The 26357-nt window shown below is 39.7% G+C and overlaps 3 protein-coding genes across 4 annotated transcripts; 2 read left to right on the top strand and 1 right to left on the bottom strand.

Moving 5' to 3' along the window:
- Positions 1-2192: 2192 nt before the first annotated feature.
- On the top strand, positions 2193-5514 carry dlx6a (distal-less homeobox 6a). The gene is made up of 3 exons (XM_087787651.1): positions 2193-2893; positions 4037-4230; positions 4301-5514. Exons 1-3 carry the CDS (start codon positions 2599-2601, stop codon positions 4538-4540), a joined length of 729 nt encoding a protein of 242 aa, XP_087643777.1. The 5' UTR covers positions 2193-2598; the 3' UTR covers positions 4541-5514.
- Positions 5515-8233: 2719 nt separating this feature from the next.
- Positions 8234-9795, bottom strand: dlx5a (distal-less homeobox 5a). The gene is made up of 3 exons (XM_087787632.1): positions 9291-9795; positions 8901-9085; positions 8234-8729 (listed from the first exon to the last, which is right to left on the bottom strand). Exons 1-3 carry the CDS (start codon positions 9649-9651, stop codon positions 8415-8417), a joined length of 861 nt encoding a protein of 286 aa, XP_087643758.1. The 5' UTR covers positions 9652-9795; the 3' UTR covers positions 8234-8414.
- Positions 9796-13403: 3608 nt separating this feature from the next.
- On the top strand, positions 13404-26228 carry ago2 (argonaute RISC catalytic component 2). Of its 2 annotated transcripts, none has more exons than XM_087787647.1 (20): positions 13404-13644; positions 14529-14576; positions 15555-15735; positions 15811-15931; positions 16018-16199; positions 16342-16478; positions 16551-16685; positions 16758-16845; positions 16936-17083; positions 17156-17275; positions 17354-17476; positions 17545-17678; positions 18041-18225; positions 18291-18450; positions 18529-18619; positions 18686-18880; positions 18938-19084; positions 19164-19265; positions 19344-19543; positions 19759-26228. In XM_087787647.1, the coding sequence occupies exons 1-20, from the start codon at positions 13626-13628 to the stop codon at positions 19865-19867; spliced, it is 2625 nt and encodes an 874-aa protein (XP_087643773.1). In that variant the 5' UTR covers positions 13404-13625; the 3' UTR covers positions 19868-26228. The 2 variants fall into 2 exon arrangements, with proteins under 2 accessions (XP_087643773.1, XP_087643774.1); XM_087787648.1 differs by having other exon boundaries at positions 13405-13644; positions 18950-19084.
- Positions 26229-26357: the final 129 nt, after the last annotated feature.

Here is a 26357-nt window from a genome sequence, read left to right as displayed (position 1 = left end):
AGGTCAATCGTCTTGTCTGTTCCCTTCTCTCAGGCTGCATGGAATGAAGCCAGTGGAAGGAAAATATGAAATAATTTGTAGATTGACGCTAATACACAAATAATGGGGCGCTATCCAACATGATTTTTTTTTTCATCTGGCGTAAACACAATGTGTTCTAATAAATATGCGTAGCAAGCCACAAAAAGTTTAAATTATTTATTTTCGTATTTGACGTGTTAATAAAACGAGATGTTTAGTTGAATTTTAACGACAAGAAAATTAGATAATTTAACATATTGATTCATATATTTGAATACATGTAAATATATAAAAACGAAAGGGGCAATTGAATCGATTTAATTCATAATTGCTTGTAATAATGTATTAAAAAATATTATTATATGTGTTTTAAATAAACAACAAACACCTGAAGAAATTTTATGTGGGCAGTGGCTGCATTTTATACAGAGTAAACCACATGTCACTTAAAATGTCTATCAATTTTATTTATTTATTAAAATGTCGTTTCATATGTAGCAAGTGCAGCTAATGTCAAGGCCTAATTAAGTAATAAACAAATATAAACTAATATTTGTAGATTAAATAAATGCGTTTTAACGTCAAATTTCCACATAAAAATGTATTTGTTCCGTTTTTGTTTTTTTTTACATTTTACATCAGATTAGGGTCAGGTGTATTTTGACACACGCATGTTCTCTTTTATAAACCGGAAGCTACACCGACTGTGGTCATGTGACTAATGTACTTAATATTAGCGTGATTTTAGATTATAAAGAGGATGGAAAAAAACAGTATTATAATAAAATAGTATTATTATTTTATTATAATACTGGTTACTTTTAAATTACTGCTTATGGTAAGAACAAGAATGACGCATTCTTATTTTAAAGGGTTAAATCATAAGGAATCTTTTTCTTTTGTACTCGGCGATTCGAGCAGGTAAAGGATCCGGTTTCATCCCTGCGTGTCTAAGCGGAACCAGGGCCACTATGTGGGCTCACTCATCCGTGTCCAAAGGTGTGTGGACTCCCGTGGGATCAACGTCTTAGCAGAGCATTATTAAGCGACTAGAAATGTAGGTGAGCGGAACCGGACATCTCACCTGAGTCTCCCGTGCAGGCGCATCATCTGGGTAATCCCGAGCGGCGGTGCCTGGATTAAATCCTGGATTAAATCCGTGCTACATCCCGATGCGACTCCCCTGGTCCGCTGCTGAAAAATGATTTCCCCGGCTGCATGTGTGCACTTTTTAAAAATCCTAGTAAATAACAACCGTAACTGACGATAATAGCAAGGTAGCGAGTTCTTGTTACAGAGAAGAGGAAAATTGAAACTAAACGCTGCATTTAGACAACCATTTTGATAAGAGGATAATTGAGGCGACACTGGCGTGTAATTGGGGGATAATTTATGCTATACTCACTTTTATTCCACCCTCCCCAAAATACATCCAGCCCACAAGCATTACAGACGAATTGTTTTTAATTTTACAGCCGCAGTTGCAGTAAAGTGTGGGCCGTTAATGAAAAGATTCCTCTGGTTACTTGATTGTGAGCATTTCATGGCCTCTCTGAGTTTATTCAACATCCTGCTTTATTTCCATCATCGCAACCCTCGAGCCACATGTGTAATTTACATATATTGAGCAGCTTTTATTATTACACTTTAGTCAAACGTCTCTGGTAAAAAAAAATATATATATATATATACAGGTTCCTGCAGCCGTGTTGCTGCAACCGACACACATCACGTGCGGAATTCCACATTAGCATGTAATAACAATAATAATAATAAACAGAATTCATCTGTTACATTTCATCATAAATACTGTCATCGTGATCCTTCATTAGATCCCTCTTATTATTATAGCAAATAATAATATTATGTACAATTATATTGAAAATTAAATAATTGCAATGTTCCTCTCAAAGTAAAAACATTATAAACGTATTTATTTTTGTATTTAATTAAATTATGCCTTTATTAGTAGCTGCAAGAATACGACTTTTGTAAGTAACAATAAATTATTTAAAGATGCTTTTATAAAATGTATTTAATTTAACACATTTGTTGTAAAATAATCTGCGGTGCATCTTTAACACTGATGTTTTTGGTGAGAAAAAAAGGAAACAAAAGTGGGCAATGGTACGTGTGAATCTTGTCTGCAGGAATTAGACGTCTTTCCCACAGTGGATTATTCCCCCGCGGTGCTGGTGGGAGCTGGTTAGGTGGGTTAACTCCAGCGAGGCTCCGTGAGGCACGCGGCGCTGATGACGTTGCCTCGCGTGACCAATAGGGAGGCGCTGCCCTTTGCAGACAAAACCATTTTAGTTGTAGTGTCTGCATCAAGTCTGGAAGCCGGGGCTCAATTTTAACAGAATCCACATTAAATCTTAACTTATATCTACAAGCTTATACTTATAGCGGGAACATCCGCGCACGAGAAGACGGTGTAAAAATCCAGATCCGAGCAGGAGTGGGGGGGGGAGTGAGACCACAAGCCTCGGCAAACGGGAGAGAAACCTGATTTTTTTTTTTTTTTTTTTTTTTTTTTTGAGAGAGAGGGGGGTGAGTGCTCTCAAGGCAGAAAATTCGATGATGACCATGACTACGATGGCTGACGGTCTGGAGGCGCAGGACTCGTCCAAGTCTGCGTTCATGGAGTTTGGGCAGCAGTCGCAGCAGAGCTCTCCGTCGATGGCCAGCGGCCACTACCCACTTCACTGCCTGCACTCCGGGCCGCACCACCAGCACGACAACAGCACCTACCCCGGGACCAACACCTACAACAGGTCCATACCCTACCCTTACGTGAGCCACCCGCACCACAGCCCGTACCTGCCATCCTACCACAACAACACGGGCGGACAGACGCGGTTAGACGGCACAGGTAAGAGAACCCACAGATTTTTTTTTCAACCAACCTGTGATCTGAAGATCGACCCCGAGTCTGTCCCGTCAGATCTGCTCGGATTAATAAACCTCTGCGCCGGTGCTGCTCCCACCATCCACGCGCTTTAATGCCGGGGTGTGATCCCCGCAATCCTCACCCATAGTCAGAGATTAGACAGCGCGCGCCTCGAATGCTGTAATTAGCATTTAATTGACATGTCATTACCAGCAATATCCTAAATGTGACAGAGGACTTATGTGCAATCCGGATCAAGAAACAAATGTTGAAAGCCATTATTCGCCTCATTTATTATTGGGTGTTTTTTTTTCCCTGACAATTTATCCTCCAGCTCGTTGTGTTTTACGAGAGCAACAGTGGTTAGAAGTGGCTCCGAGCATTATATTTACAGCTTAACGCGACGTTTTATGATTGAATTAATCATGCTTTCAGCAGACTATCAATTATATGCAGTTGGTGCAGTATTATCACGTCATTTGCCATATAAAGTTTTTTTTTTTCTTACCTCATAATAAGCACCTTGAGCAAACACTGCATGTATTTAATGTTCGTATTGCATATTTCATTATTATACAGTTAAACGCAATTTGATTGTTTGGAATTAAAACAGTATAAAAATAAAGTATAAATCAGAAACTTGTATTGCCAGTGTTGTAAACACAACATAGGATATTTTTTTTGTGGTAGCGGTACATAATAAAATAATAAAATAAGATAACAAACAAACTATATTTTATTGTTATGCAAATGGTATTTGACGTTATCTTGGTCGTAGTATTTGACCAATGTTACTGTTACTGATACATTTCTATTATACTTGTCACGTGATCATCAAACGCAGTTATTAACGACTCTTGCTCATCACTCGCATAAACGTATACACACATTATTGTATTTAGGATACTTAGTAAAAAAATAATGATGGTGTGTTTTTCTCCTTGTTTTTTTAAAATAATTGTAATATATTTGTGTTAGATATTACGTCACAGTTATAACGTTATTGGTCATAATAAAATCCAACGACTATGGATCACGTGTATTTCTCAATTAAGTGTAAATATGTATTTGTAGGAGAAGTCCAATTGATATTCAGCCTGCACATACTGGTTGTTTTTGTTGCAGAGCAGCAGAAAACGACAGTGATTGAAAACGGAGAGATTCGCTTTAATGGCAAAGGGAAGAAGATCCGCAAACCCAGGACCATCTATTCTAGTCTGCAGCTCCAAGCGCTCAACCATCGGTTCCAGCAAACCCAGTACCTCGCGTTACCAGAGCGTGCCGAACTGGCCGCGTCTCTGGGTCTGACCCAAACACAGGTGGGACACCAACAGCATCTCTTGATCCATTCAGCATCATCACCCTCAACGCGCCCATGTCTCTTTACAGGTAAAGATCTGGTTCCAGAACAAGAGGTCCAAGTTCAAGAAGCTGCTAAAGCAAGGCGGGAACCCCCACGAGAGCGACCCTCTCCCGGGCTCCATGTCCCTTTCCCCACACTCGCCCAGCATCCCTCCCATCTGGGACGTGACGGCCACCTCGAAAGGAGTAAACATGCCCGCCAACAGCTACATGCCCGGCTACTCTCACTGGTACTCGTCGCCTCACCAGGACTCCATGCAGAGATAGACTGACCCAACAGGGAGCAGACGCCTCTCCATGGATGACACTCAGCCGCGCGCACTTGGACCTGGATCAGTGCACGCGCACAACTGTTTGATCGCTGTCACAAACCAAATAGAGACATTGACGCCTCGCGGGCGAAGACTGTGGACAATCGTGCCGTGATGAAGAGATGTTTTCTCTGGTTGTTTTTTTCCCAACAGCACATTGTCTGTTTGTTAAAAAAAAAAAAAAGTTGTAAATACTCTTTTTATGTTTTGTCAGATTGAGTAAACAGTGGCTCAAAAAAAGAGACGCTTTGCTTCATAATTTCTATCGAATCCACTCGTATTTGGCCAACATCGTATTAAAAATATTCGGTGCGTAAATAGATAAAAAAAACAGTTTCTTTAAGATACCAGACTAAAGCTCAGTGGTTGGTGAAGAGCAGAGGAAATGAACTTACCCAGCACCCGTCCTCAAAGACATTTGGGTCCAGCTCGTTTTTCACCCAATTATTAGAAGTATTGACAGTGTTCTCCCTCCTCTCCGTCCTAATGCAGGCCGTTTAATGCCAAAGCTCCACGGGATCGATGCGGAACAAAGCAGCCAGCTGCACTGGCGTTCAATATGAAGGAGATATTTGGGACAATTTGTGGGTTTTTATCCAAGTGATGCTTTTTTCCCCCTCTTTCTCATAAATGCGGGCGTAATTAGGGTAATTTCTGATGCAGCCCGCTGATTACAGCGTTTTTACCGTCAAAGATAATTACCTGTAATTTTCTACCACTTTTAATACTAAAAAGGCATCTTTATTTGGATTTGAGGTAGCACAGATGGAACAAAAGAGAAATGATCTGCTTATTCATATACAAATTGCCTGAAAGAGTGAGCGCCTGGCACATTACCCGACAAAAAAAGAAACTTAACGCTGAAAGGATTCATGCATGCAGCTGTCAAGACGTGGATGTCCCACTGGTGCGCATTCAGTCTACCTGGGGGCCTCTTGTGGGGCCTTCTCGCTGCTGCAGGGGCCCATCCAATCTGATCCCAGAGCATCAATAAATTGCAATGAATTGTTCGTATATGAACTTGAAGTCTGGTTTGTTATGTGGCATGACGATGATGAAATCCACACAAACGATATGAGCGCAATAACAACGGAAATGTGGGAACACTTGCAGATTCAATATCTTCTTTCGGTGTTATTAACCATCCATCATGTGTTGTGCTTCTATTAGTCACGCCTATCCCCTTCATTTACCGCGTCCTTTATTCTCATTGGTTGTTATTAATTAATCGACATCATCTCTGTTCAGCAGATGCTTCTGTGATCACTTCCTTATAAACCATTAATACTGTCTCAGCAGGACACAAGTCAAGATTGGCACTTTACAGTTGCTCGCACGCGACAAACATTTTTCAATTGAATTAATTTCAATTCAATTTTATTTAAAGTGTCTTATCATAATAAAGTTATCTCAAGACACTATACAGTATTTTTAAACACTCTAATAGTTCAATTGAATTGGAAAGGCCTACAATGAATACAATTCAAAATTAAAAGTAGCATTAGAATTTATGATAAGACCAATTTTATTTTATCGTGTCAGATTTTCAAATATTATGTAAAAATAATTTTACATTCGCACGTAAATACGTTTCCACTAAAACAATGTAATAATAAAACATTATAAAATTAATCTTAATATACATTATTAGCTCGTTATTTTTCGCTACCTATGGTCATGTGATCAATTTGCATATCCGTGGTGACGGGGTGTCAGTATTAACAGGCTTCACGCTCGTGTTTCCTCGGTATTTTCCGTCCAATAAACGTCATTATCACTCATAGAGTTGCGACTTAAATGATAAATAAGATCCAATATTGCAGTTTTAACTGATTCAAATCGATGTATAAGCAGCAGCATTCCTCTCGCACACACACACATTCATCCATCTTTAAAGCACATGGATAAGACGACATCAGTATCGTGTAAAACAACGACGCACGATAGAAATAAATCAGCTCTCTTACCTTCCTCTGCCTTCCAAAGACAGCCTGAGTATGGAGCGCAGTTTCACCGCTGCTGGTGAATAAGCAAAGCCAGGTGGAAAAGTGTTTGCACAGCACGGTAAGCTCTTATATATTGCCTGCAAAATTAGCTGTTATTACTGTCACTGTTTAGTGATGGCAAGCGTGGAAAAAAACTCTCTGCAATCAAGAACCAAAGCGCATCTTTGCAAATTATAGGTAATTGTCAATGTCCAGATTATGATAATGGGGGCCCTAATCCTGAGGAATAATTATTGTGGAGTGTTACAGTTGAGTCTGTCCAGTGGAGCCCGGCGTCATTATTTAGACTCGATTTGCAAAAACTCGCTGAGTGGAAAATGTTCACTTTGGAAATAAATGGCGGCTCTCGATGTAATGGTGGTGTGTGTGTGTGTGTGTGTGTGTGGCTGTGTGTGTGTGCACGATTTGAGGCATGTGCACGTGCCGTTTTCAAATCTTTATTGCTCACCTGTATTGTGTGTGGCGGAAGGTTTGAATTCTCTAGATCCTCACCTGAGCGCTCACGAGCAAACCGTTGTCAGCCACAGTGTTTGTGTTCACCTGCTATAGGCCGTGCGTGTGCCCGCGGGTTTATGCGTGTGTGCGTGCCATGCGAGTTTAAAAGGCCGCAACTAAGATCAGGATTGAACGCCAGCTCAACCTGAGATAAAAAAAATAAAATGTAATATTAATGATTAATTACAAAGTAAACACTTGAATCTCTAATTGATGAATCAATCTGGATCTATATATAATCCACAAATGCGCATGTGGTGGTTTGTGTAGCGGTGGTATTACTGCCTGATAATAACATGGTGAGATTGTGGAGGATTTTTTTTCTTTTCTTTCTTTCTCCTTTTTTTCTAGTTTACCCGGAAGGTGGGCTGCGGCCGGGAGTGGCTGCGCTCTGGAGCCGCTCTACCCCCACAGGAATGCGGATTGTCTCAGATCTCCGTGCCGCCCCCTCGCCTCCTCTCTGCCATTCAAAGCAGCTAATTGTAGGGGACACAAAGCGAGAGAGACTGCAGACTGTCTGCAGCGAGGCAGACATTTTTTTTTTTTTTATAAACGCCGAGGAACTGGCTCCATCCTTACCACCGAACCTTTTCCACACACCCAAACTCACCAATCTGGCAGGATTATATAGCAATACAAATAGAATATAAAGTAGGAGATTGAATAAGAATAAACTGAATCAATTATTATTTTTCTCCTTTTAATTGAATTATACAAATGTTATATGAGAATAAATTATAACTGAAATTGAGGGTGAAACCTGATGGATATTCTTTGATTGAAATTAAATTAACTACTTATATTAGTGTTTTTCTAAAAGTCAAATTCTTATAACAGTATAGTTTCTTGAATAATCCCGAGGACAAATAAATAATTTCATTTTATAGCAAAACAAATATGTATACATATTTAAAAAGAATATATACATAATACGGTATAATTGTTTGTATATAAATATATACTTGTATCAATATGTTTATAATCTGGTTATTGTAAATTAAAGATCAGTGTGTTTTTTCGTCAGTGAGAACTGCTGTGATTTAAGACTCACACAATAACAAAAATAGACACAAACACACACGAAAAAAAATGAAACATTTAAAAAAATAGTTACCGGTCGAATAAGAAAGACGGTCTGCGATTTGGAATCAAAATGTCCATTTAAACGTTTAATAGTCTTCCAAAAAATGCAATAAATTACATGCACACATTTACACATTTTACACGCTTCTTCTATGACTGCCATCGAATACAATTTTTTTTGCATATTCCTCTGAAAAAAAAAACGAGTCCGATAGAAGGGGGGAAGGAAATGAAGAGGTTTTTGCTTTAATATAACGTCCCTGCTCCGAGAGCCAACGAGTGCTGTATCGAATTTGGGGTCTGGAGGTGGGAAACCATGGAGCTGCTGGTTGAGTTGAACCATGATCCCGAGCTTTCCAAAAAGTTTGCGGAACTGGTGCTGATGCTCTGAGGTTGAAGACTGTGCGGCCTGGAGGGTCCGTGAGCGTCCCACACGGCCGGGGACTGAGGGGAGTTGCAGGCCATGGGGTCGCTGGAACTCGGGCTGTGCTCTGGAGGAAGCTCGCCGTTCTTCATGATCTTTTTCATTTTGGATCTTCGGTTCTGGAACCAAATTTTTACCTGCGAACATTAAAAAAAACATTGATTATTTTGAGAATAGAGACGTGAAGAGGCGCAATTACGCACGAAGCGCTACTATTTCACTAGTTCAATTACAATTTAAATCACAACCCTGTAATCAATTGTGGTTTTAAAAACCCATCTGTTTTACTACTGTGTTCAAGAACCCACCTGTGTTTGCGTCAGACCCAGTGAAGCTGCTAGTTCGGCTCTCTCGGGCAGCGCCAGGTACTGGGTGTTTTGAAAGCGTCTCTGCAGGGCGGCCAGCTGGAAACTGGAGTAGATCGTCCGTGGTTTCCTCACTTTTTTGGGCTTTCCGTTCACCATCCTCACCTCTGGCTCTACGATCTCTTTCTCTGAAAACACGAAAGTACACGTTAAAGTACAGAGTATTTTCTGGCAGAATAGTTTCCTTTTTTTTAACTGGAGACGTGTCCAGCCAGCTTGTTGTTTAATTGTTTATTTTTCCATTTAATTATTTTCAGCCAATATTGATTATGTATCTATTATTTATTACAGTGGCCTACATAAATACTTCCGTGACAGAAAAATAGTCGGTACCTTGTGGACTCGGCTGGCCTTGCACTCTGCTATAAGTCCCAGCGTACTGGTGGTAGGCGGGCGTCGTGTACGAGCTGTAGTCGGAGTAGGATTTGGTGGAATAATTCCCAGTGGATCCATTGACACCCGGGTACTGGTACTGGTAGGCGTTGAGGGGCTTTCCGTACGAGGTGGTCGTGGGCGAGCAGTAGCCGTGAGGGAGTCCCCCCGCGGCCGGACTGTAGTAGCCTGAATCCGTGGCGGTGGACTCGGGTAAAGTGGGAGACTCCTGGGACGGGTGGTGCATGGTCGCGAGTGGGAACGAGCTCTGGAAGTCTGCGGGTTTCACACTCGGGGTCCTCCGGTCGAATACTCCAGTCATACTTCAAAGGAAAACACACTCGTCTGTTTGGTTTGTGTCAAGAAAAAAAAAGAGGCTCCGACGTGACGTGGACACTAGACGAGCATTGTTGGAGCTCCGCTGAAGACTGCAGGCTCCTGAACAGCTAAAGACTTAAATCCTCAATGGCGCTCTTACGCACTGCAGGGAGGATCTGGTTCTATTGGCCGAGGCGCACACACAAGCGCGCACGCACACGCACACCGCCACACTCCCCGCCTGTTTTCTTCGACAAGGGAAAGCACCAGTGCATTGTCGAGATTTATAGATCATCGATTTATAGGAGACGATCACGAGCGTCACATAACGGTTTTCTCGCAAGTTCTGCCTTCAAGGCAAGAAACTACTTACAACGCAGCCACACATTTAGTTGAAATGTTTTATCTATAAGTCCTGGTTTTATTATTTTAAGACCCTATGGAGTAAAATGTGTAAACAAGGAAATATCTCTAAGCATGTGTGGAAATATATTATTTACCTTGAAAGCGGAATCAAAATACCAACTAAATCACTGCAAAAGAAAAATAACTTATTTTATTCATTTTTTTTCACGATTTACCTGTAGCATTAAGCAAAACTTATACCTGCATTTATTGTAGTATTTAATAACAATAATATTGTAATACATTGTATTTATAACTATTACAAAACTTTATAATATTTGGAACTCAATAACAATGGGGAAAACAACCATAATATTAGGGAATGAAATGATATAATCCCCATTAAATAATCAGTAATACTAAGTAAGCATAATCGAATCCTATTATAATGTATTGTTAAAATGTAAATATTATAACCATATTGACCATTATAATGCTCAGTATAAAATATTGCAAGCCTATTAATAAGTTAAGTTTTTTTATGATGAACATACAAATAACTAAATAGTTATGTTATTTGCTTCAAAGAGATGGGAAATGTACATTTGTCAGTTTATTATCATCAAGTTATGACAATTGAAAATATAGCGTGGGTTAAACAAATACGACTTATCTATAAGGAAAGTACATGTAATACAGCACCTGCCTTGTTCACCACACCTCCATTCTAGCGCCTCTTCTAAACCGTGCGTTTGTGTTTCACTAATCCATCTCGCCAGGCTTCCAAATCAATGCCTAAATCTTATTATTATGCGGTCAATAGCGCCGACTAGTGGGAGAAGTATGGACCCGCATGTCATTTTAAAAACGAATAATCAGGAACTACCAAACCCTGATAGGTTTACAATGATAGGATTAAAATGTTTAATAGTTGTTTTGAAAAAGTGAAATACAGTCGAATGTTTAATATAAATCTACTAATAATTCAAGTATTTTTATTGTATGGGTGGGAATAGCTTCCTGTGTCCAGGTTTTTATTTTGGCTTGTCCTTGTTTGGTTTGAGTTTTTTGTGCCATGACGATTGCAGAATGTTGATTTACTAGACAAAAGTAGGACATTTAATAGTGTGGACAACACATTATAAAATATAAACTACAACAAGATAAAGAAGTGTAGAACAAAGAGCGTGCGGTAGGGAGTGGACGGGATAGAGGTAGTGTTCAAGTTTCAACGGCAGGGGGCGCTGTTAACTGATCACAGACCGTGAACGAGCAGGGAGAGAAAGACAATCGATGTGAGAGAAGATTGTAGTTGTGTGGTGAGTAGGTAAAAAATAGAGGTTGTACTAGTTCACATGAAACGATTTAAGTGGTGGGTTGCAGCAGATCGATTAAGGGAGAATCGAGGAACAACTATCATTTAAGATATTAAACATATTGGGTTTTAAGCACCATGTTGGCCATGTTTAATAGCCAATGACAGAAATGCAAAATAAATGTTTAAGAACCAGCTGAATTTGTGTCTTGTATAGTTCAGTATAACACTATACATTGAATCAAATCTAAATTACTTACTTACTTACTTACTTAATCCATTAAAAACACAATAATTCAAATATCGTATTATTTATCACCACCCAAGTTGTATTATCTGCATCCCGTATAACTGTGGCTCTGTAAGTAAATGTGTTCACATAGCTGGTTCAGAAGGCTCTACTTACTTTCTTAACCAGCACTGGAACTACAACAGTATATCTGTGAATGAGTTTGGGCTGTAACATGCGTGAGCCTAATTTATTGAAAGCATGGTTTACTCCACAGATAAACAGCATGTAAGAGTCGACTTAACATAACAATTTTTTGAATATACAAATAAAAGGTTAAAATAATCAAACATTTAAATATTTTACATGTCATCTCACTTTACATATTACTATGTAATACCTTAAAATCTTGGACAGCCATCTTTATAATGTAACTGCACATTGTCCTTTTAAATAAAAAAATAAAACACATCAAATGGAAAAATGTCTGACACACAATTATCTTTCTTTTAATCCCCTTACTAAAGATGTTCATGTTGAACTGGGATGTACAGTATGTAATTTTAACCCTCATATAAAAAAGAAAACTTTTAAATCACATGTATTGTTATTTAAGAGCCTAGCATGTAGACATTTGGGGTGATATTTCTACCTGACTCATGTCTTCACAACAACAGTGTCAAAAACAAATAAAACTATTGTCATCGTTGTAAAGGCTGTTGTGGTTTGCACCTTTTTTCCATTCACTTTTATATAATTTCTAGTATTTACAGTTTTTATAATATTTTGTAAATGTATAATTTGTATTGTGTATATAACTTTTATTTTTTATTTGTACATTTTGTAATTATGTGAATTAAAAAAAAAAAGTTTTTATGTGTAAATTGAGCTGCTGTGACCATGCTCTCTCCCCACTGTAGGATAAAACAAGTCTTATCTTATATTTTTTATAAATTCACAAACTGTTACATCCAGTTTGATTCTTATTGTGTTTACATTGGTTGGTGATTTGTAAAGAGTAGTCACTTGATCATAGATAGATCATTTAACTCTTTAAATTAGTTTTCTGGAGTATTTATAGTTGTGGTTCAAACGGCAAATAAATTCAATATTTTTAACCCCACTTTAATTGAGTGTATTCTTCAATACTGTCGTGAAAAAACAAGACAGCCTGTATCTTATTGTTGATGATTTAAGTAACAAACCAGTAACTCGCGTTATGTATGTGCTTTCTCTACTAACACGTCTAGTAAGGTTGACCTCGTCACCCCGGAAACTCCTTCTCTCACTAGACTGCTTGTTGGTAACTTGCTTGGACCGGTGTTGCTTTTATTCAGCTTTAGATTTAAAAAATATATATTATAATGATTTTATTTCTACACTTACATCACCGTTTTTTCGGTCAAATCATTTGAGCGCGTAGTGTTCGTGTGACGTCACAGTTTTATGCTGCAAGATGCTTCTCCTCCTACGTGATCGCAAGATCGCTAAGTATATTTATATATTGCCAAGAAGAAATACGATTATGTTGCTATATTATTATTTTACTTTTACTATTACACGTTAGAAATCTCGGATAGAAACGTACAACTAAAGTTTCGAACTGGCGAAACAGATCATAATTAAAATGCTAACCTTTGAAGTGGAAAATCAAGGTTAGCAGGAGTCGTTTTATTACAACAAATATATCTATCTTTTTATTCTTTTAAATCATGTTATTGAGAGGCTTTCAGTTCGTCAGTTGGGGGTCGCGGAGGTCGTTTCTTATCATACATGTGAACTGGACATGAGGGTCACGCCCGCTGTAAAAGGGGCGAAACAGGAAGTAAATACGCGAGGCTCTCCCGCCGTCATTCGTCTCTGCTCCGAGCAACCGTTCACTGTGTCTGGGGGGATGGGGCTCTGCCGAGGATGAGAGACTCCAGATATCGACTTCTCGGTCAACTTAATATCGTTCTTTTCCTGGCTGGACCCCCATCCGAGCTCGCCTCTTCGGACGCTCTTCTCCCACGGATGAGTTTCGATCGCGTTTGACGAACGTAAAGTGGAGTGTTTTGACGCCCACGGCTCGTTTGAAAAAGTCGTCGACATGTATTCCCCTGCTGGAGGTAAGTCATGGAGCTAACGCCGCACAGCTAGTCCACATTCCCTACACCGAAGTCCAGCACCGCGCTAAGTACACCTAGCTGCACACATGCTATCGCAAAAGCATCTTAATCCCTGTATTTCACTTGTACTCTTCGCCCGGTCTTAAGTGGAGGCTTTAGCCAAAGCTTAGCTAGCGTGTTAGCAAAGTTAGCATCGACGATACCTCGTTTCTCTAACTTGTGCTGGTGATCTATGGGGAGCAGTATTGCTCCCCCATTGTATTTGTGAAGCTTTACTCGTCTCGATTCAACCCAAAACACTGATGCTATGTATTTTTTCCTAAACTGGATTCTAAACTAACCGCTATCTTTTATAATCTCACCGTCGTTGTTCTTCGTGAGTCGGCGACAGCTAACTACAACTTACTTTTCACTCCCTATTTCTCCATTCAAAATCGTCCCCTAACTATACAGAACCCAACAGATCATTTGACGTTTTTTTTTTTAAACATTTAATATGTTTGCATCGTGCAAGAATAGTCAGACCCAAGAAAAACTTTCCCCTCCCTTCACCTTTGTTCGTGTACCTGGAGTTTCAAGCTGTGAAGCGAATGTATTTTTTTCGTTAAGGGATTCTAAAATTCCTGGCAATATACAGTGCGTTAAATATACATGCATAGATACACACACCAACCATGGATGATTTTAGACGGGCTGCCGGGGGTAAGTTGGGCGGAACCAGCTGAGAGATTGGCAGATTGTTGACCCCCCGCCCCCCCCATCTGTGTGTAAGATGATAAGAATTTGAAACGCTGCTGTGGATGTAGTAGAAGGCAGTGCATTGTAAACTACCCTGGCCATATTACTCTTGAATGTACATAAAAAACTGTACCTTTTTTCCACAGCCACCGAGATGCCGGAGGGACCTCGCTCGTCTGGGTCGGCAAGTTCTGGTAAGACCCCTTTTTCCCATATTTGGACTGTCCTTTTGCTCCTGCTTTGTTGTGTAGAGTCTTTCTAGGTTTACTTGTACATCTTCTCCTTGTACTTGTGGGCCCCCAACTGAGAACATGAATCTGTGTTATAATTGCTACGACTGTTGGCCCCATAGTGAAAATATGGTGTCAGAAATCTTAATTGAACTGTAATTACTGTCAACATTTGTTGATGGTTTGGTGTTGGTTTCTGTGACACTCGTTCTTACTTTTAATTTAACCGGTGAATTGCTTTTGTAGCTGCCATTGTTAAAAAGATAAGAGACGTTTTAAAGTTGTTTAAAAAACAACTGGGTAGTTTGTTTAGTGCATTACTGTATTTGACTTAGTACTACTGTGTACTTCTTCATGGTGTTTCCCATGTCTCACCTTCAAGCCATAAAGTGCTTAATTTTCTTTTGTTTTTTGACTTGTAGCTTGTTGAAGTTATATATACTTTGTAATGTAATGTTGTCCTGTAACATCCAGTGGGGGAGGGTACTGTGGCCAAACTAAATCAGGGGGTCAGCCTCCCCCCACCCACTTGATCGTTAACTGGGCAATCACAAGTAAATACCTCTTTACAGATGAAAGCAGTCTGACCAAAATCGGTTCAAAATACAAGCATTGACATGCAATTACTTAAAAGGAACAAATGAGAAGAATGTGATAAACTCCCTAGTTCCTGTGTTTGTGTCTTGAAGAAGAACATTCATTGGTTGTTTAGCATGTTTGTAGAAGCTGGTTAATTATAAAACATTGTCTGTAAACTTGAAATGTTGGCCTATCATCTTTAAAAAAAAGCAAGATGTTGTATTCTTACTCAAATCTATGAATCTCAACCTTATGATACAGTTTCCTTTAATCTCAATATAGTTATAACGACACAACATATTAGGTCTTTATATAAACATTTAACAGCTTAAATTAAATTCTGTATCTTGTGTTTTCCACCAGATCCGCCATCATCCCCAGTTCCAGAGTATGTGTTCAAACCACCATTACGGCCAGACTTTGGCACAATGGGAAGGACAATCAAGCTACAGGCCAATTTCTTTGAGATGGAAATCCCCAAACTTGAGGTTTACCATTATGACATCGACATCAAGCCGGAGAAATGTCCCAGAAGAGTCAACAGGTATTTGATAGAACAGAACTCGTCTTTTTTAAGATCACATTGCCACTCAGTGTCTAATTTTTTATTTATTTATAGAGAAATTGTGGAGCACATGGTCCAGCACTTTAAAACACAGATCTTTGGTGATCGGAAACCAGTTTATGATGGAAGAAAGAACCTGTACACTGCCATGCCTTTACCAATCGGCAGAGAGAAGGTCTCTACCGTTTTGTTTATAATATTGAAATATATTTGGCAAGAAGCTGTTCTCTTATGAATTATTTTCTGTCTTCCTATCACTAGGTGGAGCTGGAGGTGACAATTCCTGGAGAAGGCAAAGACCGCAGCTTTAAAGTGTCCATCAAGTGGGTGTCCTGTGTCAGTCTGCAGGCTCTGCATGAGGCCCTGGCAGGCCGACTGCCTAGCGTCCCTTTTGAGACCATTCAAGCCCTAGATGTAGTCATGAGACATTTGCCATCAATGAGGTAAGTTCGCCACTAGTTTGAAGATATTATAAAAAAGATTATTGCAAACAATTTAATTATTTTATCTCATTGTTAGATTTGGTACTTCAATGTAAAGATCTCTTAAATGAAAGTGTGAAATTCAAACTAAAATGAATTCCAGGTACACTCCAGTAGGACGCTCCTTCTTCACCCCTTCAGAAGGCTGTTCGAACCCTCTTGGTGGTGGCAGAGAAGTGTGGTTTGGTTTCCACCAGTCTGTCAGGCCCTCACTTTGGAAAATGATGCTCAACATTGATGGTATTTTTCTCCCCAAATTCTTTTCGAACATATTTTGTGCCTTTTCTGATTTAATTGTATTTTTTTCTTCAGTGTCAGCTACTGCATTCTACAAAGCCCAGCCAGTCATTGAGTTCATGTGCGAGGTCTTGGATTTCAAAAGCATTGAAGAACAACAGAAGCCCTTAACTGACTCGCAAAGAGTGAAGTTTACAAAGGAAATAAAAGGTAAAACTTGTCGTATGAAAGCACATTTATATCTTATTTCTGTGGTGAATCTAAACCGATGACATTCTGAAGGATTGAAGGTTGAGATCACTCACTGTGGGCAGATGAAGAGAAAGTACAGAGTCTGCAACGTAACCAGGCGACCAGCCAGCCACCAAACGTAAGAACTCCCACGTGCACCATTTCTTAAATCAACATGATTTAACATTGTTTAAATGCAAACTTACACTAAAATTCTGTCATTCTCTAGGTTCCCCCTTCAGCAAGAGAATGGCCAAACCATTGAATGCACAGTAGCACAGTACTTCAAGGACAAGTACAAACTCATGCTGAGATACCCTCACTTACCCTGTCTACAGGTTGGACAGGAACAGAAGCACACTTATCTTCCACTGGAGGTGAGCGCTCACATTTCTATCATGCTGGGAACGTTACAGGACAAGTCTCTGATACGATTGAACTATTTTAAGGTCTGCAACATCGTGGCTGGACAGCGCTGCATCAAGAAGCTCACGGACAATCAGACATCCACGATGATCAGGGCCACAGCCAGATCGGCCCCAGACCGCCAGGATGAGATCAGTAAATTGGTGAGAGCCCTCTGTTTTATTTTAACTTGACAATAAGAAGTGTACACATTGGTTCTTACACGGCTCCTTCTGCTCCAGATGCGAAGTGCGAACTTCAACACAGATCCTTATGTCCGTGAATTTGGGGTGTTGGTGAGGGATGAGATGACTGAAGTGAACGGCAGAGTTCTGCAAGCACCTTCTATCCTGTATGGAGGCAGGGTACGTTAAAATTCCTGTTCTCTTTTAATGCCACGCAGCATGTTGTTTGACGGTCTCGTTCATTTCAGAACAAAGCAATAGCCACGCCCATCCAAGGAGTGTGGGACATGAGAAACAAGCAGTTTCACACTGGCATTGAGATCAAAGTGTGGGCCATCGCATGCTTCGCACCCCAGAGGCAATGTACAGAAATCCTTCTCAAGTGAGTGTTGATGATCAATTTTACAAGTATTTACATCCCCTGCTATCGAGTTATTAATGCACATGACACATTTGGGTCAATTGTATTTAAAGTGTTGAATCATAAAAGAGTTATCTCAAGACACTACTACAGTTTAAATAAAACTATATAAAGGAAAAACCGGTCCCAGTAAATCAACAGTAACTGATTCACAATTTGTGACAGTGGGCGGGAAAAAAAACATCCTCTCAACAGGCAGGCTCAGTTCCTGAGTGTGACTGGTTGGGAGGTGCACTGACATAAAGAAATGGTAGAGAAGAGCGTGTAGATGTATATACCTGCACTTTTGTACCCGTTATCAAGTCGATTGTCTGTTCTTACAGAGCGTTCACCGACCAACTTCGAAAGATATCCCGGGATGCGGGAATGCCAATCCAGGGTCAGCCGTGCTTCTGCAAGTACGCTCAAGGGGCAGACAGTGTAGAACCGATGTTCCGACACCTCAAGTACACGTACCAGGGCCTCCAGCTGGTTGTCGTCATCCTGCCTGGGAAGACTCCCGTCTATGGTAAGACCCCTTGAATACAGCGTCTCCAGATAGAAGGCTGACTTTGACTGTTTTTGTTTATTTAGCTGAAGTCAAACGAGTTGGAGACACGGTCCTCGGCATGGCCACTCAATGTGTCCAGGTTAAAAACGTGCAGAAGACGACCCCCCAGACTTTGTCCAACCTCTGCCTGAAGATCAATGTGAAGCTGGGTGGTGTCAACAACATCCTCCTCCCACAGGGCCGGTGAGTTAGTAGTTTGAGGTTGTTCAAAGACTAGTACTCGCTGTCATAAATAAATAATTCTGACTATCATCTTGCCAGGCCTTTGGTGTTTCAGCAGCCGGTGATCTTTCTTGGTGCTGATGTGACTCATCCTCCTGCTGGAGATGGAAAGAAACCATCAATTGCTGCTGTAAGTTTGACGGACAACTTTATTCTTGTGAATTTTGTTGACACAATCTTAATCTTTTTCTTGAAGGTCGTTGGAAGCATGGACGCCCATCCCAGTCGCTACTGCGCCACTGTGCGGGTGCAGCAGCACCGTCAGGACATCATCCAGGACCTGGCCACCATGGTGAGGGAGCTGCTGATTCAGTTCTACAAGTCCACCCGCTTCAAGCCCACCAGGATCATCTACTATCGGGACGGCATCTCCGAAGGCCAATTTCACCAGGTAAGAGGCTGTATGTCCGAGAACTTGCCATTTTAAGATGCCGACTTAACATGACAGGTTCACCTGCAGGTACTGCAGCACGAGCTGCTTGCCATAAGAGAAGCCTGCATCAAACTGGAGAAAGACTACCAACCTGGCATCACCTTTGTTGTGGTTCAGAAGAGACATCACACTAGATTGTTCTGCACCGACCGCAACGAGAGGGTCAGTAATCATGATACAGCTTTTCATTGAACTCCCACGTAAGTAAGTTGATAATAATGTTTGTTTGAAATTCCTAAAGGTTGGAAAGAGTGGCAACATCCCCGCAGGCACTACAGTGGACACCAAAATCACCCACCCGTCTGAGTTTGACTTCTATCTTTGTAGTCACGCCGGTATTCAGGTAAGCTTGTGTTTTGCGGTGAATACTGATGATGAAACTCACCTTTGCCTCACACATTCTGTTGCTCTCGACCCGCAGGGCACCAGCAGGCCTTCTCACTACCACGTGCTCTGGGACGACAACCACTTCTCCTCAGATGAACTGCAGGTCCTTACCTACCAGCTGTGCCACACGTATGTGCGCTGCACTCGTTCTGTTTCCATTCCCGCACCAGCGTACTACGCCCATCTGGTGGCTTTTCGAGCTCGCTATCACTTGGTGGACAAAGAACACGACAGGTAAAATATATTTTCTCAATGGTAATATTGCGTTAATTGTTCCTATGAAGTTCAGCTACAGTGGACATACTAAAGTTGTTTGTTTTTTTTTAATCAAAATTTGATATACAAGCCCTATTCCTATTATTGCCTAACCGGCTAGACAGTCCAACTGCGTTCAGAATCATGTTTATCTACCACCCAAAGACTAATGTAGAGTTGTTTTCTTCCGGCAGTGCTGAGGGAAGTCACACGTCAGGCCAGAGCAACGGTCGGGACCACCAGGCCCTGGCCAAGGCGGTGCAGATCCACCAGGACACCCTGCGCACCATGTACTTTGCCTGAGGGCTCAAGTCAGCGTGGGTGAGACCCACTGATGGGACACACTACCCTCCACCGTTAGCTGTAGTGTCACAGTGGTTTTTATCATCATCTCACTCTCCTGCATGCCAACAATTGTACTTCAGACACGATCAGGGGGAAACTCTCAAAAATCACAAGAACCAAATATGGGACTGGAAAGTGTTTTTAATTTTTAATTTTTTTTTCTCCGTATGAAAGAACCAATGTTACAAGATCATAGTTTCCTAACTCAGACCAGTTTCATTGGTTTGTTTTTAACAAACCAACGCCCTTCTCCGTCGCTCTCGACCACGATCACACGTTTGTGTCGTCACTTACGAAATTTATTTATCAGCCAATGGAAGCAAAGTGCACTGACCAAGCATGGGTACTTGAATCGGGACTAAAGTACTTATCACGTTCAAGGTTGTTCGACCTTCACATAGGGCACTATGTGATGAAAGTGCCATTTGTTTTGAACCGTCATTTATGTAAAACTAATGTCACCTGCCTCTGCTAGGTTTCAGTATTTGTCCTTTACATACATTGCATTTAATGCCAAGTCTATCACAGCAGAAGCGGCAAAAAGAATCTTGAACAAACATTTAGTTCTTTCCGTGTTTGTTTCCTATAGTTTGTGAAAGAACTTTTTATTCTGTTAAGCCCTTTTCAGGGAATACGATTGGGACTGGTTCCCAACAAGGATATCTTTTTATGTTCAACCTTGAGCCATGATCATGACACATGATGTAGAAATCAACATAGAGCAGTAATGAGAACTTTTTTTTGCTCACTTTTCTTTTTATTTGTCTTTTAATTTCAATCATACTGCTAAAATAATATGCATGTAGAGTGTGATGCCATTCTTACTTTATACGTTTAATGTAAATAACAGCAGGCTAGTGTTTTCTTTTTTCAGTTACGTTGTGTGGGGTGTACAAATGTAGGCTCTTGGTACAAAATAGTGTTGCCTGTAAGAATCTTTTAGCCAACTGATTTTTAATAACCACCCCACATAGGCTTTGATTTTAATATTTTCTCCATGAACAAACATTGGGGGTTATGCACATTAACTTTTCTATATACAGATGTTGATAATGAGGTATATTTTGCATAATGCAGAATTCTAAGAGATTTTTCATAATGATGGCCCTTTACAGTCAAAATGTATGACTATTTGTACACAAAAAAAACATCCCTTTGCCTTTAAATGACTGGTATAAGTCTGACCAATAATTCCATTTATTTCTAAATATCCTGGCCAACATTTACTACCAAGTGAGGCCAGCGAATGTTTCTAGTTTTTCTAACTATGCAGAATTTATAAGAGATTTAGAAGAGAGTCCTCTAATCTTATAATCATTTCTAGATGAAGATAATCAGGGCTTCTTGCCTTGTGGTTTTATTTGCATGCTTCATAGTCGTTTCCATCTGCTTTTCAGTTTCCAGACGGAGAAACACTGTACGATTGAAATTGGGTTTAAAGAATCTGATTGACACACCTCAAAACATTCTGCCTGCTGATATATGCCTGTAGCATTCGCTTCAAGTCAAATCCCAAATTGTACACTGTTCTCTGGTGATGGCATGATTTTCTTTTTCTCCATCTCAACAACTAAATGTTTTTTTTTTTCATAGCCAAAAAAGATTATTGTTAAATATTCACTAAGTAATAGAAGCACAATGACACATTTGAGGTGCTATTAGTTTTCTGTCAAAGCCTCACTGGATTTCCTGAAGCAACGTTGGACAGAATGTGCTGAATCATTTGAAAACATGTTGACTCTTCCCTCTTTTTTCTTTAACCTTTTATGTAGTCTTTTCCTGGAAAGCAGCTAGAGATCCGACTGACTGTGTTTGTGGGGCATTCTGAAAAATCATGTACTTGATATTTACTGTTATGATGTCAACGTTGTTCTTGGTGCTGGTCTCACAACGTGTAAATTTGGATGCACTTTTGATAGCAGAACACTTAGCATGGATTTGTGTTCCCCTGTAGACAAAGGGAGCGACCATATAGTGCGACACCGGTGTAATTGTGTGGAAATGGCTGCGTGTTCTACCTCTTGTTACCTGTAAAAGTGTAATGGTAACATCACACTGCTGGCCATTTCCGTATAATTACCCCTGCTATCTGCTTTGGCATTGTTAGGAGTCTTGCATTGGCAGCAGAGGTGGAAGATTAAACGCTTGGTTTGCATCACCTTCTGTCGTTCATACTTTTTCATTCTTATAAAAAAAAAAACGGAGCCAAGCAAGTGGGTTTTTATGTTTATATTCCTATCGTTTTCATTCTGTTTCAATCCTATGCACCAGTGAAACATCCGGCACCTTAATTTTAACCTCGTATCCACAGCTCCGTTAAACCTTATTCAGAGCTCGCCGTCATCCACGAGACTGTTAATGATTCATATTTAAAGGATGCACAATAATTTACAAATGGAAGCACAATATGCTGGTTTAGCAACCATGCTAACACGTCAACAGGGAGCATTTGCGTCATTTGGATTTTTAAATGTAGCCAAGATGATTGCACACCAAAGTGATCTCCTGAACTCTGCATTGACTAAATTAGATTCAAATAAATTGAAATAAAAAAATCTTTTTACCTTTTAACTTAAGACAGAAATTTATTTTGATGCTAGATTCGAGTTTAAAATGAGTTGATTAGAAATGAATACAATTGACGCTATACAAATAAAAATGACTTACTTATAGTTTTGTTTGTTTTTTTTAATGTTGAACTATAAAGGCAGAGTTCAATGTAAGCCAGTAATTACATATTTATGTCAGCTCTGAGGTAATGATGTCTAAATATTTTGGCATAAGTTTAATATTAAACTAACTAGTGTGCGTTCATCACGTTAGTTTTTTATGTTTTGTTACTCCATTATCATGTTCATACCAACTATTATAGCACCTTATATTATCAGATCACAACGACGTTACCTGTTGTAGACACAGACAATTAAAAACAAACTATTGCACTAAACCTGAATAGACTTTGTGACCGTCGTGCTGCATCTTTTCCTCAGTGATAATCTGTTGGCTTTTTTTTTCCGTCTACGACTTGCCGAGAAATTCTCAAAAATGTAGCCGCCCGTTTTTTGTCGCCTGTTCTAGCAATGCTGGGTTACAATGCAACAGCTGTCAACTCTAACTGATTGAAGCTGTGGAGCTTTCTGTGAGCTGTGATGCCAAAGTTCTGTGTGGAGATGCAAGTTTATTTCTCGAAAAAAGTGTGGTGTGTCAACAAATCTGTACAGTGAAATGTGTATTCATGAATGTGTGTGGAACAAACGATTAAAGGAACCCAAAAAAAGCACCATCTAAGACAGTGCAAATTTTATTTATTCATTCAAATCATTGGAAAAGTCTCTTTTTTTAATTTAATCTATCAAACGTTTAGTTATGGTGTAATCCTGAGGGTAAATGCATCATTCCACTATGTTTTATTGGCCATTTAGGCCTGACCACGTCATTAATCATGTTGGCGTAGAGTTTGTTCAATAAACGTTTCACTGGCATTCAAACCTTCAATACTATTAAGGTTTCTCACTCGCACACTTGAGAGAGTCGTACAGAACCCAGTGCTGATTTTAATTCTGATCATGTTAAAGAGCCGTGATGGTTCCAGCTCTCATATGCACACAATCACCTTAGTCGCCGATCACAACCGTGTTGGGCGTAACCTCACCCAGGTTGTTAAAATGGCTAAACATAAGCTTTTTTGTGAACATAGTAGTAATGGACTTTCCATCTACATATATATATAATATACACATGGAACCTTGTACAGTAATCTTTGCCTCGTAGAGTAGGAGCTTATTTCATTTAACCAAATAACCATGAATGTACTAGGACGGGGTTTTGTTGATGGGAGATCCCACGAGTACATTTGTTTGACTCTTGTAAAGCCTTTTTTCTTGAGTGTTAGATTTTAGGTTTTTGTTTAGATAATGCCTGCATTCGCTCACAATTTTTTTTTGGAACTCTTGACACTGGCTTGCATAAGGTAGTGTTGGTTTTCATTTTAAACGTTTTTAAGTGTGTGTTGTAACTGACTAGCCATGACCTATTCGCTGTTAGATTTGGGTTGTTTTTTTTTGTAGGTTTGTGTGGCACCCATTACTCAAATTCTATTCTTATCCTCCCAACTTCCCCTGAGGAAAAGTGTTTTACAAAACATAACAACATTCATAGACGGGCAATAAAACCTCCTCTCTGCATATATAGGACTTGAAAAGTGCTATACAAATAAAAATTACTTACTTACTTATTCTACATATTGAGCTGTAGTTCACACACCGTTGGCAAACGACACACAAATTCCCAAATCATCTTTTTTTTCTTTTTTTTTTCTTTTAAATCATATTCACTCTTGTTCTCACACTTGAATACTATTTCTCTTTCCATCCTCTTGGTTCCAATGTGATATGTTGGGTAGTAGCACGCATTTGTTTTTCTTTGATTATCAACTTGTATGAGCAACATGATTTAGAAAAGGAATGTTGAATTAATACAAAAAAAAAAGCATACATTTTTCTGTTGCATTATCATAGTTGTCCATGCAACACATTCAACCTGAATTCATGCAATGCTTATTAGCCCTAATTTTCTCTGACGTAGTTAGAGTTTAACTCCAAGACATGTCTTTGTCAAAGTTGACATGAATCGGCTTGAAATAAAAAATAAAAAAACTACCTCTCACTGATGGCCAACACAAAAAGCATGATGGAAAATTTCGAGTATTGTGAGATGAGCCGGATTAGACGAATGCTTAAGAAGTAATTGCTGGTTTTGATGGACATTTTAGGGACCAAATTATGTCATTGGAGGCAAACAAATTGTTAAGATGCCGACATGGTTTGAAGCAGATGGAAGTACACAGCAATAATGTAGGATTTCAGATGAGTAGAGGCTCCAGTTCAAAGCTCAAGTCGGGAGGTTTGAACAGTAGAAAGTGCGCCGCAATAAAGTCACAATTGTAACTGCCAAGCTAGCACGACAAGGCTAACGTTTCTACCGAGCAGTCGCAAAGAAAGTGACCATTCACAAAGGGAACAAACACTCTTGGAACACATCTAGCACCGCGTTCTTTTAAACTTCAAAAGGTACACACGAGTTTCACTCTCACTTAAAAAAAAATCTGTTTGTGCCTTTTGTCGTGACCCTTGTTGCTCTCCCGCTTTTCTATCTCACTCAAATTTCAAACAGAATCTGCTGCACAATAACTCCCGTTGATGACTTTCATGCAACTATGTGTCTAGATGCTGCAAAGAAAGATCAGTATTTGTGTTTTGCACGTACAAAGCACTCTGAAAATGACAAACGTAAAGAAACTGACGAGGTATTTTAAGCTATTAATAGGGATTATACGGAATAATGTCTTCTGAAGAGCTTTTCTAAAACGTTTGAGATATATAAATATATATATTTGCATTCATGAAGTACCTCATAAGCCTGAAATATGCTGCATTGACTTTTCTTCTTTAGTGTACTTCATATTGTCTGACGAATTTCTAAATCCTGTTTGGGAGGTTTGAATGTCACAGTTTGTGCCTCGTGACCATTCAGTAACATTTATGCAATCAGTACCATCACTGGACTCCTCTTGTAGCTGTCGCTACATCATTTGTCTCGTTTTTTTTTTTTTTTTTTTTGTATTGCCAAAATTAAAGATAAAAATGTAGTTTACCGACATCGACACCCCTCAACCCGGAGCTGGACTATGACTGTTGACTCTGGTAGAAAAAGGGCTCCATCTGCTCACCTGCACCTTTGTCTTAACAAAAAACTTCATTATTAGTGCTTCTGAATTGGCCTTAGAGCAAATTATGGATATTTGAAATCCCGAATCCCATCTACCTCCTGTGAATGTAGGAGCCGTCCTGGAGAGTAGAGTGTTGAATTCCACGCTACGAACTTGACAATCATCTCCTGATACGCCTGTCAAACCTTGAGTCTGCTCCCGGGACGCTCCAGATTTCTCATTAGTTTCTCCAGCAAAGTGACCAAAGTATTTCTGTCAAAAGCACAGCAGCGTGAATTCAAGCCTCCCTCCATTAGTTCTCCTTTTATTTAAACCACATGCCAAAACTGATTTTTGCTGTCATTCCTGTTCCTGGTGAGGGTCTTTACAATGCTGAGTTTGTTCACATCCACTGCTAAGTTGTCAGGCTTGTTGTAAACCTGTAAGCTTTGATTTCTGTTTACCGTTTTTCCTGTTTTGTTAACAAGTTTGCTTCCCAAAATATGCTGTACACCCTGTTAGGACATAATGTGAATACATATCACTTAATATAGTTCACTCTGTTTGCTTGACTGTAAGTTGCTTTAATCAATAAAATGTTTTAAAGATTGACGCCTTTTGTTTCCAGTGTTTCTTTTGCACACACCTGCGAATGGATTAGTTTTACATGAATTTATAACCTGCTGCATACAATCAATAAACAATAATTCCCTCAGTCTTTCAGTTTTGACTACTGCAAAA

The sequence above is a fragment of the Callionymus lyra genome, chromosome 3, assembly GCF_982586985.1.
Source record: "Callionymus lyra chromosome 3, fCalLyr1.hap1.1, whole genome shotgun sequence".
NCBI lineage: Eukaryota > Metazoa > Chordata > Actinopteri > Syngnathiformes > Callionymidae > Callionymus > Callionymus lyra.
This window is presented reverse-complemented; position numbering and strand designations above follow the sequence as displayed.

Bases quoted from the DNA above. Each gene is read 5' to 3' on its own strand.
- dlx6a (XM_087787651.1), top strand. From the start codon at position 2,599: ATGATGACCATGACTACGATGGCTGACGGTCTGGAGGCGCAGGACTCG. The intron at 2,894-4,036 runs GTAAGAGAACCC...TTTTTGTTGCAG, and splicing joins GACGCGGTTAGACGGCACAG to AGCAGCAGAAAACGACAGTG. The intron at 4,231-4,300 runs GTGGGACACCAA...GTCTCTTTACAG, and splicing joins TGGGTCTGACCCAAACACAG to GTAAAGATCTGGTTCCAGAA.
- dlx5a (XM_087787632.1), bottom strand. From the start codon at position 9,651: ATGACTGGAGTATTCGACCGGAGGACCCCGAGTGTGAAACCCGCAGAC. The intron at 9,086-9,290 runs GTACCGACTATT...TCGTGTTTTCAG, and splicing joins AGGCCAGCCGAGTCCACAAG to AGAAAGAGATCGTAGAGCCA. The intron at 8,730-8,900 runs GTGGGTTCTTGA...TAATGTTCGCAG, and splicing joins TGGGTCTGACGCAAACACAG to GTAAAAATTTGGTTCCAGAA.
- ago2 (XM_087787647.1), top strand. The intron at 18,620-18,685 runs GTAAGTTTGACG...TTTTTCTTGAAG, and splicing joins AGAAACCATCAATTGCTGCT to GTCGTTGGAAGCATGGACGC. The intron at 19,085-19,163 runs GTCAGTAATCAT...AAATTCCTAAAG, and splicing joins GCACCGACCGCAACGAGAGG to GTTGGAAAGAGTGGCAACAT.